This window comes from Schistocerca nitens, chromosome 4, assembly GCF_023898315.1.
Source record: "Schistocerca nitens isolate TAMUIC-IGC-003100 chromosome 4, iqSchNite1.1, whole genome shotgun sequence".
NCBI classification, from domain to species: domain Eukaryota; kingdom Metazoa; phylum Arthropoda; class Insecta; order Orthoptera; family Acrididae; genus Schistocerca; species Schistocerca nitens.
The window spans coordinates 503901092-503919663 of record NC_064617.1 but is presented as its reverse complement, the minus strand read 5'-3'; the positions used below and the strand labels follow the sequence as shown (position 1 = coordinate 503919663).

Here is an 18572-nt window from a genome sequence, read left to right as displayed (position 1 = left end):
GCCCATGAATCTCTACATGCTCTGCAAGATGTGCAGCAACTTACCTGGTCAGCACACTCTCTGGACTTGTATCTGATCGAGCTTGTGTGGGAGTTGATGGGATGAGAAGTGACCCATGTGATTTGTCAACCAACAACTCTTGCAGAATTACATTAACATGTTAACCAGGCATGGCATACTGTATCCCAGGACAGTATTCACCATCTGTATGATCAACTGGATGCCAGAGTAAGTGCCTGCGTTGCTGCCTGTGGAGGCTGCACCACATACTAATTCCGGTGTTTCAGCATGGGTCAATACCTGGTACCTCAGAAGCACTTCGGCTACTGATCTGTAAATATCATCATTTCATGTACTTCACATGCAACATTGCAGCAATAACTCTTGAGTGAATTGTGTAATCTATCCTTCCCTCAGATCATTTGTTGATTGTCTCTGTCTTTATAATTAACTCTTAAGCTTTGGGAGGAGTAGGATTTACAATAAACTTTATACTTATCTTCTTTTCTCATAGTTGGCTCCAGTTCTTCGGTCTAGTATCTGATTCTTGAAGCTGAAATTTTTGGCATTATGGGCTCTCATGGTTCCAATTGACATAAAAAATTTTGAAGTAAGCCTGCTATGTAATTTCTGTTTTCATGTTAATTTTATTCCCCCACATTTTTCTATATCACACTGTCTTTACAATTTCCACTTCAACAAAGCCTAAAATTACAATGTTATTTCCAAAAATAAAAACACATCCAATCACATCGGAGGGGTACCCACCACCCCTCCACACTGCAGTATTATAAATTTTCTTGACAAGTGATTTTATATTAATTTCTATTATTATTTTATAAATGAATCCAGAAATTTAATAAATTGCACTAAATTGCTTAATTAATAATAGAAATTTTAAGTGTACCAAATATTTCGTAATTTCAAATGTTCCTAAAAGAAAATAATTTCAACTGTACATTCAAAGCTAGTACACATCAACTGTAATAACAAAAATAAAGTAACTTCTTTTTACAGATTTTAGCTTGAATTACATCACATTGTGTACGAAATCATATGAAATTCTTTTAGAAAAACAGCTGGCATAACCTGTTTAAAAAGTCAAAAATATTTTTGGTATCGACTATTTCTGTTGAGGAAAAATAACACTAGAGGAGGGTGTCCCTTTACAATTGGAAACCTCTAAAAGGGTGTATTAATTTTTTTCTGATGGTGTATATTAGCTACCTGGAAGCAATAAATAGTTAGAATATGAACTGTTACAAAAGCTTATTTGAAAAATGCTGGTGAGAAAATTATAATGTTATTCACCATATTCTTGATGTAGATGAACAACAGCTATCTCTTCACATTACACTTATGTTCCTGTTATCATCTGCACATTTTACTGATATATACCTCAATAGCTTACCCACTGGCTCCCCTCCTACCATCTAAATTTCTATAGGGACACAGGACAAAGCACAAATATAATGATTTGGATTACAGTCATAGAAATATGTCAGATTGTGAATACAGTCTCACAAAGTCATATAAATGTGTGATGAAATGGTAGACAGAATCTTTAGATATGATAAGTGAGCCCAACCGTTCTGAAACGCAAGTCAACAGAAACCACTATATCAGGTAAGTTTCACTACCAAAACTGGTACCCTACCTTCAGGGCACTCCTGAAGGATACCAACAGAGTAATTAATGCTTGACTATGTGTTGCAAGAGATAGTCAAAATTTATTTTCTGCATAAAACATACTACTTATTTCCCAGATGCTTATTTACAAAAGGCTCTCTCTTATTGCAACATGTGGAACCTTCACCAAATACTGTTTAATTTTGTTTTATTGATTTGTAATGTAATCATTTCTTTGTATTACTATAGGTAATTTTTCCCGAGGACATGCAGCTTTACTGTATGATTAAATGATGATGGCGTCCTCTTGGGTAAAATATTCCGGAGGTAAAATAGTCCCCCATTCGGATCTCCGGGCGGGGACTACTCAAGAGGACATCGTTATCAGGAGATAGAAAACTGGCATTCTACGGATCGGAGCGTGGAATGTCAGATCCCTTAATCGGGCAGGTAGGTTAGAAAATTTAAAAAGGGAAATGAATACGTTAAAGTTAGATATAGTGGGAATTAGTGAAGTTCGGTGGCAGGTGGAACAAGACTTTTGGTCAGGTGATTACAGGGCTATAAATACAAAATCAAATAGGGGTAATGCAGGAGTAGGTTTAATAATGAATAAAAAAAATAGGAGTGCGGGTTAGCTACTACAAACAGCATAGTGAATGCATTATTGTGGCCAAGATAGACACAAAGCCCATGCCTACTACAGTAGTACAAGTTTATATGCCAACTAGCTCTGCAGATGATGAAGAAATTGATGAAATGTATGACGAGATAAAAGAAATTATTCAGGTAGTGAAGGGAGATGAAAATTTAATAGTCATGGGTGACTGGAATTCGTCAGTAGGAAAATGGAGAGAAGGAAACATAGTAGGTGAATATGGATTGGGGGGAAGAAATGAAAGAGGAAGCCGCCTTGTAGAATTTTGCACAGAGCATAACTTAATCATAGCTAACACTTGGTTCAAGAATCATAAAAGAAGGTTGTATACCTGGAAGAATCCTGGAGATACTAAAAGGTATCAGATAGATTATATAATGGTAAGACAGAGATTTAGGAACCAGGTTTTAAATTGTAAGACATTTCCAGGGGCAGATGTGAACTCTGACCACAATCTATTGGTTATGAACTGCAGATTGAAACTGAAGAAACTGCAAAAAGGTGGGAATTTAAGGAGATGGGACCTGGATAAACTGAAAGAACCAGAGGTTGTAGAGAGTTTCATGGAGAGCATAAGGGAACAATTGACAGGAATGGGGGAAAGAAATACAGTAGAAGAAGAATGGGTAGCTCTGAGGGATGAAGTAGTGAAGGCAGCAGAGGATCAAGTAGGTAAAAAGACAAGGGTTAATAGAAATCCTTGGGTAACAGAAGAAATATTGAATTTAATTGATGAAAGGAGAAAATATAAAAATGCAGTAAATTAAGCAGGCAAAAAGGAATACAAACGTCTTAAAAATGAGATCAACAGGAAGTGCAAAATGGCTAAGCAGGGATGGCTAGAGGACAAATGTAAGGATGTAGAGGCTTGTCTCACTAGGGGTAAGATAGATACTGCCTACAGGAAAATTAAAGAGACCTTTGGAGAGAAGAGAACCACTTGTATGAATATCAAGAGCTCAGATGGCAATCCAGTTCTAAGCAAAGAAGGGAAGGCAGAAAGGTGGAAGGAGTATATAGAGGGTTTATACAAGGACGATGTACTTGAGTACAATATTATGGAAATGGAAGAGGATGTAGATGAAGATGAAATGGGAGATAAGATACTGCGTGAAGAGTTTGACAGAGCACTGAAAGACCTGAGTCGAAACAAGGCCCCGGGAGTAGACAACATTCCATTAGAACTACTGATGGCCTTGGGAGAACCAGTCATGACAAAACTCTACCATCTGGTGAGCAAGATGTATGAGACAGGCGAAATACCCACAGACTTCAAGAAGAATATAATAATTCCAATCCCAAAGAAAGCAGCTGTTGACAGATGTGAAAATTACCGAACTATCAGTTTAATAAGTCACAGCTGCAAAATACTAACGCGAATTCTTTACAGACGAATGGAAAAACTGGTAGAAGCGGACCTCGGAGAAGATCAGTTTGGATTCCGTAGAAATGTTGGAACACGTGAGGCAATACTAACCTTACGACTTATCTTAGAAGAAAGATTAAGAAAAGGCAAACCTACGTTTCTAGCATTTGTAGACTTAGAGAAAGCTTTTGACAATGTTGACTGGAATACCCTCTTTCAAATTCTGAAGGTGGCAGGGGTAAAATACAAGGAGCGAAAGGCTATTTACAATTTGTACAGAAACCAGATGGCAGTTATAAGAGTCGAGGGGCATGAAAGGGAAGCAGTGCTTGGGAAAGGAGTGAGACAGGGTTGTAGCCTCTCCCCGATGTTATTCAATCTGTACATTGAGCAAGCAGTAAAGGAAACAAAAGAAAAATTCGGAGTAGGTATTAAAATTCATGGAGAAGAAGTAAAAACTTTGAGGTTCACCGATGACATTGTAATTCTGTCAGAGACAGCAAAGGACTTGGAAGAGCAGTTGAACGGAATGGAAAGTGTCTTGAAAGGAGGATATAAGATGAACATCAACAAAAGCAAAACCAGGATAATGGAATGTAGTCAAATTAAATCGGGTGATGCTGAGGGGATTAGATTAGGAAATGAGACACTTAAAGTAGTAAAGGAGTTTTGCTATTTAGGGAGTAAAATAACTGATGATGGTCAAAGTAGAGAGGATATAAAATGTAGACTGGCAATGGCAAGGAAATCGTTTCTGAAGAAGAGAAATTTGTTAACATCGAATATAGATTTAAGTGTCAGGAAGTCGTTTCTGAAAGTATTTGTATGGAGTGTAGCCATGTATGGAAGTGAAACATGGACAATAAATAGTTTGGACAAGAAGAGAATAGAAGCTTTCGAAATGTGGTGCTACAGAAGAATGCTGAAGATAAGGTGGGTAGATCACGTAACTAATGAGGAGGTATTGAATAGGATTGGGGAGAAGAGAAGTTTGTGGCACAACTTGACTAGAAGAAGGAATCGGTTGGTAGGACATGTTTTGAGGCATCAAGGGATCACAAATTTAGCATTGGAGGGCAGCGTGGAGGGTAAAAATCGTAGAGGGAGACCAAGAGATGAATACACTAAGCAGATTCAGAAGGATGTAGGTTGCAGTAGGTACTGGGAGATGAAGAAGCTTGCACAGGATAGAGTAGCATGGAGAGCTGCATCAAACCAGTCTCAGGACTGAAGACCACAACAACAACAACAGGTTACATCCAGACTAAATTCCATTCCATCTAATGATTCCTTTATGGTGCTAATATTATTAATAAGTAACAAACAAGAAATGTATAATGAGAGCACAGGGGAATGAATGAATTGTAGTGAATTCCAAGACATAATAATTATCTCATGAAAGTGTAAGGGAATGTGTGCAAATTGGCAATTAAATCACCAGTACTATGTGGTTCAGAATGTTGACAATTGGAAAATCACAAGTCACGCTTTACAAACAAAGATCTTTTAATAGGGTGAAGGAGACAATGGAAAATGACATATTAAGTATGAATAATAACATCTGAACTTTAATATGAGACCATTCACAGTAAAACCTCAAGTTTTTCACTCCCTCTCCACAAAAAAATCACCTGAATATCGAGAATGATGAACATTACAATTAATGTGATCAACATTAAAGAGAAACCAGAAAAGGTGATTACAGGCTGTCTCTGTGCAAATATAAATGCCTCAGAAATAATACTAACTTATGGAAAAGCCAGTTACAGAATTGTAGTACATAAGTCAAATCTAACAGTTCCAATCAAAGAAGTACACAATTAAGCAAAAATGAAAAATTTGCTAAATAGTTCTAAGAAACATCAGAAAACTGAAGAGTTATGAAATGCAAAAATGAATATGTATGAAAGTAAATTACTCACATATAATGAAGTTTATCTGGCTTATTCTTCAGTATGTATAAAATGTAACTGTGGACAGTGATCATAAAGTTACTCAAACAGGACAGAAAGAAAAAAATATCACTGATGGTATAAACATAGAAACAAATGAATAATTAGATTTATCTAGTAGTGACAGCAGCATACAAAAGTTACATAAAACATAAGTAGATGGGAGGACAGGAGAAGACCAGTTATTAAAAAGAGAACAGAGAAAAATATTAGTGTTTTCATGTAGTGCCATAATGCAGCAATGAGAATAATGCTTGGGTGAGCAGAGTTCCCATATTGTTTCGTTAACATCTGTCTCATTAGAAATTGCTAGTACTTTAATTTTCACTGGTACAGTAACTTGGATTACACTTGTGCCAGTAGGCAAAGTAAAATGTTCATAAAGCTTTGTCTCTATTTGAATAGTTCCTGAGATTAACACTCGGGAATGTTCCCAAATTTTCTTCTGTTTCTTGTTCCTTAATTAACACTATAAGCAAAAATATAATGGTGTTAGATCTGAAGATCTTTGTAGCCAGATAACACAACTTCCAAGAGCTATCAACAGTCAAAGAAGGAGTGATTCAAAATTGGCCTCACACTTGAGGTGGAATATAAAGGAGCTCCGCTACAGTGGAAGTACCTTGCATGACATGTGACCAGTGAAATGTCCCCTAGTTGTTGAACCAACATATTTTCTAGAAAACTAAATAATTGTGTCCTGTCATTCATTGCTCCAAAATAATAAGGCCTACTGAACATGTGTCCGATGATGATGATGATGATATTTGGTTTCTGGGGCACTCAACAATGCAGTTATCAGTGCCTGTACAAATTCCCAACCTTTGCTCAGTTCAATCTCACCACTTTTATGAATGATGATGAAATGATGAGGACAGCACAAACACCCAGTCATCTTAAGACAGGTGAGTGTCCAATCATGGCATCTATACACTTACATCTTTGATATCAATGGATGATGACACGTTGTCGGCAGAGGCCGTGGGCATCACAGGTTTAGTGGTTCTGCCACAAGTAGCAGTAACTATGCCATGAGACCACCAACCACACGAGTTAGCCACCTGGTAAACTACAATGATGGTAATTTTTCAACATAACCCTGCTTTAGATCATTATCAAATATAAGTGCTACAGCTGATGAAGCCCTGTGATACCAGTAACTCAAGCTTTTTGTGATATCTTTTGAGTCAGAACATTTGTGTTGTGGAGTAAATTCACGGATGTCCTGTAGAAACCTCTTCAAAGAACTGGGTATACTAACTACTGCCTCTCAGTATATTTACTCATTAATGAAATTTGTCCTAAATAATATATCTCATTTTCCAACAAACAGCTCAGTTCATACATACAATACCAGGAACAAAAATGATCTGCACAAGGACTTAAAAGCACTTACTTTAGCTCAAAAAGGGGTCCACTACTCAGGAACACTCATCTTCAATAATTTGCCAGTAAACATAAAAAATTTAGTTACAAATAAAGATCAGTTTAAAAGGAGCCTGAAAGACTTACTAGTGGCCAACTCCTTCTACTCCATTGACGAATTTTTTAATAGAAACAAATGATGTATTGTATATATTCATACTATTAGTATTGTTATTTCAGCTTAAAAAAAAAAATTGACATGTTCCACATCCACGAGGATCTCCTCAGCACGGATCTATGGAATGTAAACTAATCTAATCTAATCTAATCTAATCTAATTTAACACAATTCAACCATTTGGAATATGTCACCCAACAAGTGGACATTCCTTGTGTATTTAAGATATAATATAAATGCTTATAAATGTGTATAATAAGTGTGGTTAGTGTTTAAAACACAATTTAGCTATAAATAAATGCTACAATTATCAAAACAGTATACATTTACTTGCAGTTATACTTAGATTGCTGAAAGAAAGGAAGTTAATATCAAAAATAATTTTCTATAAGGAACTGAGAAGGTTACCATTTTTCTGTATTACTTTTAATACTAAGCAGGAATACATGGGCTTGTACACACTTTTCATCTGGAAATACCAGCATTTTAATAACTTCTGTGTCAGTTGTATAGTTAGTTATGAATGCAATATCATTTCAGCCTCCTGAAGAATTACAAGAAGTTCTGCTGTCGCTCAGTTACCTTCCATCTGCCGAACGCCTAACTGTTGTTTTGCTGAAGGCCAGAAATCTTTTCCTACCTCCAGATAAGGACACTGTTGGTAATATACTAAAATTTTCCAACCTGTTAAAAATTAATAAAAATTCAGTAGTTTTTCTTAATCCATACACAGTCATTATGTCCTATTTTTCCCCTTTGTTACTGATCTAGCAAACTATAGCACAAGAGACTATCTTCTCAAATATCAGGTTTGTAGTAAAGAAACTGAAAGGTGCAAATGTTAACTTAGCAAAATAATGTATCATGGTCACTCTGAATGTAGGTAATGATAATAGTTGAGTTCTGGTTTGTAACAGCATTTTCAAGTGACAATATTATGAAAAGGCAAGTCACTACTCACCATATAGCAGAGATGCTGAGTCACAGATAGGCCAACAAAATGACTCTCGTGATTAAAGCTTTTGGTCATAAAGGCCTTAGGCCTTCATCAACAATAGACACACATACAGACGCGCGCGCGCGCGCACACACACACACACACACACACACACACACACACACACACACACAAATGCAGTCCCAGGCAACTGAAACCACGCTGCGAGCAGCAGCACCAGTGCATGATGGGATTGGCAACTGAGTTGGGGTAACGAGGAGGCTGGGGTGGGGAGGGGGAGGGATGGTATGGTGGGAGTGGCAGACAGTGAAGTGTGGCAGGTTAGATGGAGGGCAGGGGAGAGATGATGAGAGGTGGGGGCAGAGGGGGGGGTGGGGGGGGGGAGTAGTGGAAAAGTGGAAAAGGAGGGAAATAAAAAGACTTGTGTGGTGGTGGAATGATGGATGTGTAGTGCTGGAATGGGAACAGGGAAGTGGCTGGATGGATGAGGACAGTGACTAATGAAGGTTGTGGCCAGGAGGGTTACGAGAATGTAGAATGTATTGCAGGGAAAGTTCCCACCTGCACAACTCAGAAAAGCTGGTGTTGGTGGGAAGCATCCATATGGCACAGACTGTGAAGCACTCATTTAAATGAAGGATATCATGTTTGGCAGTGTGTTCAGCAACAGGATGGTCCAGTTGTTTCATGGCCAAAGTTTATCGGTGGCCATTCATGCGGACAGACAGCTTGTTGGTTGTCATGTCAACACAGAATGCTGCACTGTAGTTGCAGCATAGCTTGTAGACCACATGACTGGTTTCACAGGTAGTCCTACCTTTGATGAGATAGGTGATGTTAGTGACCAGACTGGAGTTGGTGGTGGTGGGAGGATGTACGGGACAGGTCTTGCGTCTAGGTCTATTACAGGGGGGATGGACGAGTATATTGTGCAGATTCAGAGGATGGCGGAATACCATTGTGGGAGGGGTGGGAAGGATAGTGGGAAGGACATTTCTCATTTCAGGTCCTGACAAGAGATAATCAAAACCCTTGCGGAGAATGTAATTCATTTGTTCCAGTCCTGGGTGATACTGAGCTATGAGGGGAATGCTCCTCTGTGGCTGGACAGTGGGACTTTAGGAGGTGGTGGGGGACTGGAAAGATAATGCACAGGAGATTTGTTTTTGTGCAAGGTTGGGAGGATAATTAATAATTAACTATGTCTCACTGAAGCCTTCACTGACCGTAATTATCTTCATGACCTTGTACAAAAACAAATCTTCCATGCTTTGTAGGCTTAGGTACCCATCTATATATAACAGAGGACATGATAATTTCTTGTAACATTATTTACATGACTGAGAAAATGTATTTACAGTTAACATTTACAACTTTATAAAAATTTGGATACACAGTTTGGTTCATAAATGAGTATTGACATGTTTTGTATAAATCAAATTGCTGCAAACACATATTTTTAATACAAAATTTAGTAAACTGATAATTCAGAACAACCGAGCAAGAAAATTTCTACATTAAATTTAATTAAACAATGATTTTCTTGACTAATATTTTCAATGAGTCTTAATTTGAGTCCCAAAATTATACAACTGTTGTTTCTGTAGCAAATAATTCAGAGTTGTGATTTAGAGTACTGCTGGAATTTGAAGGCAATTTTATGAAAAATAAAGAGACTTTGAAATCCAGCAGAAAGCCTTTTTAAGTGTGATGAAAATTATAAACTGATATTATAACATAATTAAATATGGCAATTTCAACAGTAATTTACAGAATATTTGCTCTATCAGCAATCTCTGTATTGGGATGTGCATCAGTTGGTTCAAATGGCTCTGAGCACTATGGGACATAACTTCTGAGGTCATCAGTCCCCTAGAACTAAAAACTACTTAAACCTAACTAACCTAAGGACATCACACACATCCATGCCTGGGGCAGGATACGAATCTGCGACCGTAGCGGTCGCGCGGTTCCAGACTGTAGCACCTAGAACCGCTCGGCCACCCCGGCCAGCGGATGTGCATCAGTCTTGGCATCAATCAGCTCATAATGGTCATAGAATGCAGGCTTTCAGAGGTGGTATTTTGTTTTTGCCAATATTTGTTTTATGGACTTTAGGCCATGGTCCAAGGTATAATTCTCTGCCTAATGTTTAGTCTTCCAACACTTGAGACAGCATCAGAGGCTTTAATGAATCATAAAGCAATGGTTGGTTCATGACATCATCAGACCACTGACTAAGATTGTAAAGTTGCACCAATATATGTTATGAAGCTTATAGTAGGGAGGATCTGGTGCTGTTTGTTTTATTTAGCACTAAGCCCCACAACGTATCTAACTTCAGTCCTTTTTTTCTGTTAAAGTTGCTTTTTTGCTCTTGAATTTCTATGGGCTCTCTGTACATCCTAGCATAGGAATGATTAGATCTTGCTAAAATCACAGTGTCAGATAAGCAAATTTGGTGATTTCCTGGTCCCAATGTTTTTTTTTTTATGTATACTTGACCACAAGTGCAAGGGATTTTATAAATTCCTGCTGTGGCAAGCATTAGACATAGGTCCTTTGCAGTGTTAAAATGTCTGCACACCGTTCTTATTGGTTTAAACACTCCATCAAGTCTGTATGCTCTGAGTACTCTGCTGATGTGATCTGGGACATTTTTTTTTACAAATGAAAGGAATACTTCCTCTTTAGTTGGTTCTTTTTCATTAGAAGCTCTAGGTCTTTTATGGTGTAGTGCACTAATTATCTATTTGTAAGAGTAGGTATTTCTTCTGAAGGCAGTTCTTTAATGATTGAGCTCATTCCCCAAACACTGGTGTTCTCAGATTCTTTTGCCCTGTCTGTCAGTGGTTTGATAACTCTTCTTCTCTGCTTGGGATGGTGAACAGGATTTCTGTGAAGTGACATGTGAATGGGCTTTCTGTAGAATTTATGCCCTAATCTACTGTCAGGTTTCCTGAGTGCTGTACATCCAAAAATGAAATTTGACCTTCTTTCTCTTTTTCCATAGTGGACTTTATATTAGAATTTATATTATTCAGAAAATTTAGGAATTCTGAGGTTCCTTTTTCTCCACAAGGGGTCCTTTATCTCCAAAATGCCACAAAATGAAAGTATGTTCCACATACTAAACCAATGTCAGGGTTTCTTCTTCATCATCTGAAGGGCTGCTTCTTCAAGTTTTTCCAAATAAAAATTGGCTACAGCTGTGCTGATTAGGTCCACAGAAACAATGCCCTAAGCTTTGGCCACGTCAGTTGTCCTGAGTAGCCATCAATAGCATGATGTGAATCTAGCCTGTATAGCTCAGTCGGTAAGAGCATTGGCTGTAACAGTAAAGGTTCAAGGTTCAAGACCTAGTCTGTCACACAATTTTAATCTTTTGGCAAAGTCTGCAAAAATCATGCATAAAGGTTATCATTGCTGAACAGCTTATTTGATAAAGAAAGCTTGATTTGTATTTCATTGAATTTAGCTAACTGACCTTGGTTGCCACCAGATGCTTCCCACTCAATGTCATGAAACTGGTACTGAAGTAAAACAAGTTATGATAACAGCAGAGATTTTATGCAGCTTCTCCCCAAGTATCTCTAGCAGATATGCACTCAACAACATGAAGTAACAGCTTTGTACCACATGACAGGATAAGACACTTCTTAGCTCTGGAATTAGCTTTTGTTCAGAAACCAGATTTTGCTGCCATGTTAGAGTATCATAGGCCACTTAAAGTAAAATTGCTGTTTTATTCATCAAAAACACAACAATAAACTGCAAATGTAATTTGGAAGCCCCGTTCATTTTTCAACATTAACAAAAGGATTAGCACTTCACTCAAGACTTTCTACATCACTAATTCAAATGTTTAAAGATTATTAAGATATAACAACACTCACTGCATAATATCAATTTTACCTGGAGATGAAGTGGTATTTATGTGTCTCAATTCCTCTCCATAGTTAAGGGAGAGAAAAATGTTAGCAACAAAATGGCATGCACTTTTTTCTCTCAGAGTGAACACAGCTCCATGATTGTGCTTTACATGCTGAAATTCACAAAAATTTCAAAAGAACCCAGGAGAAGCTACCAATAGCAAAACAACATGGGATTTTATTCCACCATAACAATGCCCTAGTTAATTACTTGATAAAGATACAAGATTTTCTCAAGGCGATCTAAATCCTGTATCTAGCTTAAAACCTATTTTGGGCATCGTATATTCTCTTTCTCTTCTGAAAAGATCCAGTCATGCTGAAAAACTTATATGAAGTCCTTTGAGACAACTGGGATGCAGAATGACTATGAAGCTACACAGAAATGTCTTTACATTCTGATCATGGTGACTAGTACTACAGTTTGATCAATTTCAAGTGCTATGGAATTAAGATTAATTTCATGTGTTCTAATCACTGCCTAACTGAAAGATGTCAAGTGTTTTATTGCAACATCTAGTCATTGTTTCAGTGTATCATAAATGTGTCAAGCTAACATATCAAACTTTCTCAAATAATCTCATTTTCATTCCAATCTGACCACTCTCTTATGTTACTGTATGGAGAAGATGGTAGTATCATGAAAAATTAAAATATATTTTAATTTTTAACATCTGAATTACAAAGATAAATACATCTGCATGTACATACATGCTTTGCAAGCCACCTTAGACTGTGCAGCAGAGGGTACTTTGTGTACCACTGTCACTTCTCCCTTTCCTTATTCCAGTCACAAGTGGTTCACGGAAAGAATGATTGTTGATAAACCTCTGGGTCAGCTCAAATCTAAGATTACCTTCATAGTCTTTTCATGAGGGGAGGAAACAATATGTTGCTTGACTCTTCTAGGAACATACACTCTTGTAACTTTAACTGTAAACCACATCGTGACACAGAACATCTTTCTTGCAGCATTTGATGATGGAGTTAGCTGAGCACATCTGTGACACTTTCGCACTTAGTAAATGAACCTGTAATGAAACATGATGCTCTTCTTTTGCTCGTCTCTATTTCCTCTATCAATCCTATTTGGTATGGATCCCAGACTGACAAGCAATACTCAATTACTGGTTGAATGCAGGTTTTGTAAGCTACATATTTTGTGGGTAATGTGTCTCAGCCACTTACAACAACTCAAATTCAACTTGATACCATCAAGGGTAATCTTGACCTGCAAAAAATCAAGTGTGTACAAAATTCCATGTGAGCTCAGCAAGGCTTACCTACATTCAACCACTCACACTGTGAAGGAACACACCAGAATGTCCACAATTATCAAACATTTCATATCTCACAGTCATACAATGTATTGTAGTGACACCAAATCAACTTTCCAGATCTTGAGTTCATGAAAGATTTGATTAAAATTAACTTAATAGAAGATGTTGTTAACCATCACAATGGTTTTTAATCGAATTAGGGATGGAATTCATGGTCGAATAGAGCCTTAAGTGGAATCAGTTTGGACTCGGATTCATTATTTGCTTCACATTGAGACATTACTGTAACACACCTTGCTGATAAGCATCTCATGCTTAATCTACAAATACTATAAACTTAAGGCTCATCCACCATGTGTTCCTGACTGTACATGAAGGCTGATTCAGGAGTTATTGTAGGAATTTTGATACAGTTTTCACTGATAGACTGATTCATGAGAAAGGTTTGCGTGTATAATTTTACTACTCCTATGCCAGACAAGTTATCCAGCCATGGATACTTAAAATTAGTGCTACCCATGTGAAGCTGAGGTGGGTTGCTAGTATGTTTTAAATCTGCCTTGAAAATACCTTTGTTTCCAAGAATAAACTAGTTGCCTATTTCTCTGAGCATATCTCACAAATAAAATCACAGGCTGGTTTTAAGAACTGCATTACAGATGATCATACAATTCATTCCTTACTGCACAAGACAGTGGAAGGTGAAAAATTACAGCAACTGTGTATCTTCTACCAGACCACAGTACAAGGATGGCCTGAAAAGTTCTTGGCCTCACCCATAGATTGCAGATGTTGGTACAGCTTTCAACAATCTTTATGTAAAATTGCAAGTCATTCTATTCAGCAGTCAATTGTAGACAGCTGTCTGAATAAGGTGCAGTACTGAAATTCTCAAAAATGGAGAATATTGAGTATTGTACATTGGTATAGTTTTTTGTAAAAGAAGGGTTGTCATCAATGAAATTTCATTTGTGGTTCATAAATCTGTAAGCTGAATCTTCTCCTCCAGTTTCCACTTTGAAAATATCAGCTACCAAACTTAAACATGGCCATGAAAGTGTCAAAGATGATCCACATGAAGCAAAGAGCAACCACACAAGAAATCATTGAAAAAGTGCAGGATATGATCTAGAAAGATCAGTGCAGGAAGATGTGTCAGATTTCCAAGAGTATAGAGATTTCAAAAGAACATGTTCGCCATATCATATGCAAAGAATTGTGCATAAGAAAGTGTTGTGCAAGATGAGTGCAGTGTCCGCTCACAACAGCTCAGAAACAAATTTGCATGACAGTTTAGTGTATTTTTGTAAAAATAAAAATAATATTCTGCATCAATATGAGACAATGAATGAATCAAGACTTCATTACAACCCACTAGAATCAGAAAAATAATTGAAACAGTTCTTCAGCACTGAATAACATGAAGATATACCATTAGAAGAAAAGGTAATGGCATCAGTTTTTTGAGGTGTGAAAGGAATTCTCGTAACTGATTATTTTCAAAAAGGTAGAACAATAATTGGGGTATATTCTTGTATCCCTGTAAGGCATCTGGATGCAAAAAATTGAGAAAAAAGATCTAGTCCGCAGAAAAAAACTCATCTCTCATCAGGACAATGCACCTGCCACAAAAGTGTCTTGGCATGGTAAAATTGAGGAAGCTGCACTATGAAGCATTGGAACATCCACCCTCTTCAGCATATTTGGATGGCTCTGATTCCATCTCTCAGCAAAATACAAATTCTTCTTTGATAGATAGTGTTTTTCATCCAGTCAAGGAGTGAATGCAGCTGCAGACAAGTAATTTGCATCACTTCCAGAGCAGTTAGACTTGATTAGTAGTAGTCATGTTTTTTGTTACTACACTTTGCAGAATTAGCTATCAGTGGTTGCTTCTGTCTCTTAATGAATAAATTGAGTTGTTCAGTTCCCACGAAGGTTCTCTTTCATGAGGAGATCTACAGAAGACAATGTGTGAATGAATGAGATAGAATAACGTCACTGGGACATTGCTTGTTGAAGTTCAATAATGTTAAAAGAGACATTAACTTGAAAAATAAAAGGGTTTTTAAAACATAAATTCTAATTTTCACTATCAAGCCAAGAACTTTTCAGACCACTATCATATGCTATAAAATAAATTGGAAAGTAATTAATAAAAAGATATTCACCTGATTTCACTCTTGACTGATCAGTAGGAAGAAGCAGGTTCTTTTACATTCTTGAAAAACAGGTAATGAGCCAGCTGCAACCTGAGCCCTGTGGTATTTCATGTTTCCTAAGTTTCCACTTCTTTTCCAGATACATATTAGTAATTTACTTTAATTGTATCAGATAACTATACAGCTGTTTTCATGCAGATAATATGAGTGCAACTGCTGCACCTTCCAGTCAGTTACTGAACAATATACCAAATCATGTTCTAGAAAATGGTAACTCTTGATTCACAGCTAATATGCTGATTAGCAATTACAATAAGACACAGTACATTCAGTTCCTTACATGCAATTCTGTTCACAATAATTTTTGTATAATGATAGTATAATTAGTGAAGCAGAAGACACCAGATTTATGGAACACACATTCACACCTTATGTAGAAGCTGACTGCATTTACCTTTACAGTTAGATTACTGACCATTCAACATGAATGATACAATGAAACTCATGGGCCTTTTATACTTTTATTTCTCATTTCATATAGAATAATATTTTGATGCAAGTTAGTTTAGGGGAAAATAATATTTTAGATCAAAGTTTTGCCACTTGTACTGTAGGTGGTGTTGAATGACAAATCTCTAGACTTGTATTTAACAAGCTGGAGATTCCTACACTGATATTAGAGTACATCTACTAGCTAATAATATCTATGGCTGGCATGGTAAACATGTTTAAGATGAACAGCAGCATCCATCCCCTGAATGCAAGGCAAAGAAACAATCCTCATGCTGCAAGAACAATTAAAAAAGAAGTATAGCTCACTCCAACTTACATTTATGATAAACACTCAAAAATGATGCACCATGAAGGAATTATCCAAAAGGAAGGAACAGAAATTGGTAGATGTGATGCACGTGTACAGACAAATAAATAATTACAGTTTCACAAAAAATTATATTTTTTATTCAAGATAAACAGCTTCACTAGCTGAGCAAGAAAATAATGTGTTAGTTCACCTCTGGCCCTTATGCAAGCAGTTATTCAGCTTGGTATTAATTGACAGTGTAATTGGGTGTCCTACTAGGGGATATCATGCCAAATTCTGTCCAACTGGCATGTTAGATCATCAAAATCCCAAGCTGGTTGGAGAGTTCTGTCTTTAATGCTCCAAACATTTTCAATTGGAGAAAGATCCAGTGACGTTGCTGGCCAAGTAGGATTTGGCAAGCACAAAGTCAAGCAAAAGAAACTCTGGTTATGTGCAGGTGGGTATTTTGTTACTGAAATGTAAATCCAGGATGACTTTCCATGAAAGGCAACAAAACGTCAATGTACCTCTATGCTGTAGGTGTGCAAAGGATGACAGCCAAATGGGTCCTGCTATGAAAACAAGAAAAAAAATTGCACCCTGACATGGATGGAAGGAACAAGGTTCCAATGTACCTCTATGCTGTAAGTGTGCAAAGGATGACAGCCAAATGGGTCCTGCTATGAAAACAAGAAAAAAAATTGCACCCTGACATGGATGGAAGGAGCAAGGTTCCATGGTGGTGAATAAAAATGCGTAAAAATACATAAATAATGTAGAACTATGGCCGAAAAAATTCGTAGAAATACACCCAAAAACGTGGGAAAAAACATGAAAGCAATGAAATGGATGAAGTAAAGCAAAACAAGATGAAATCTGAGGGAGTAGTCTGATATTGGAAGGCAAAGACCAACTGAAATTGGTATGAAGACACAATGAGACCAAAGAAAAAATAAAGAACCTTACATCCATGGAAAGAATTGCAATCCACAACCAAAAACTTCATCCAAACCTTATAATCCCACCTGCTGACAAAGGCTCCACCACTGTTGTTTTGGACCCTAATGATTACCTGGTAGAAGGGCATTAGCATCTGTCAGATTCATCCACACCCTCCCACAGTGACCCCATTCCAGCAAGATGTCCAGTCTCTCCTCAAATCCTTAGTCTAATCCCAGAACCTCTCCCCTGAGTCCATCACTCTCCCCACCACTACCACTTTCCACACTCCTACCTTCTACATGCTTCCTAAAGTCAATAAATGCAACTACCCATGAAGTCCCATTGTGGCCAGTTATTGTGCCCCCACTGAGAGACTCTCTGCCCTCATAGATCAACACCTTTAGTCCATTACCTTCACATTACCCTCCTATATAAAAGATACTAACCATTTCCTCCACTTACTCTCCACAGTTCCTGTTCCTTTACCACATGGTGCCCTGCTCATCACTACTGATGCCACCCACCTCCCTACGCATTAACATCCCTAATGCCCATAGCCTTACCACTATTGAACACTACCCTTCCCAACGCCAAATGAATTCCAAATCTACAACCTCCTTCCTAGTTGCCATGACCAACTATATCCTCACCCACAATTACTTCTCCTTTGAAGGCATTACCTACAAAAAAAACTAGGGTATGGTTATGGGCACATCCTATGCCTACCTATTTGTGGGCCATCTACAGGAATCCTTCCTAAACACCCAGAATCCCAAATCCCTCACCTGGTTCAGATTCACTGATTACATCTTTGTGATCTGGATCGAGAGTGAGGACACCTTCTCCACATTTCCTCCAGAACCTCAAAACCTTCTCCTCCATTCACTTCACCTGGTCCTACTCAGCCCAACAGGCCACCTTCCTTAATGTTGACCTCCACCTCAAAGATGGCTACACTAGTACCTCTGTCCATATCAGACCACCAACTAGCAGTATACCTCCACTTTGACAGCTGCCACCCATTCCATACCAAGAAGTCCCTTCCACATGGCCTAATCATCCATGCTGTCACATCTATAGTGATGAACAGCCCTCTCAAAATATACTGAGGGTCTCACTGAGGCCTTCATAGACTGTAATTGCTATCTAGCCTTGTACAAAAACATGTCTTCTACACTGTATCTTTTGTCACCCACCAATTCCCAAGGTACCACCATCTGGCCACAGAGGAGCATTCCCCTTGCGACTCAGTACGGCCCAGGACTGGAGCAGCTGAATTACATTCTCCACCAGGGTTTCGATTACCTCTCATCATGTCCTGGAATGAGAAATGTCCTACTCACTAT

The 18572-nt window shown here is 37.8% G+C and overlaps 1 protein-coding gene across 1 annotated transcript in view; it reads left to right on the top strand.

The window, feature by feature from the left end:
- LOC126252392 (synaptotagmin-5) overlaps positions 1-18572 on the top strand; it is a gene marked incomplete at its 5' end in the record, with an annotated part of 250182 nt that overhangs the window by 155079 nt on the left and 76531 nt on the right. Inside the window, one exon of the mRNA XM_049953283.1 lies at positions 7688-7808. Within this exon, the coding sequence (XP_049809240.1) occupies positions 7688-7808 (121 nt within the window). The remainder of the gene's footprint in view (positions 1-7687; positions 7809-18572) is intronic.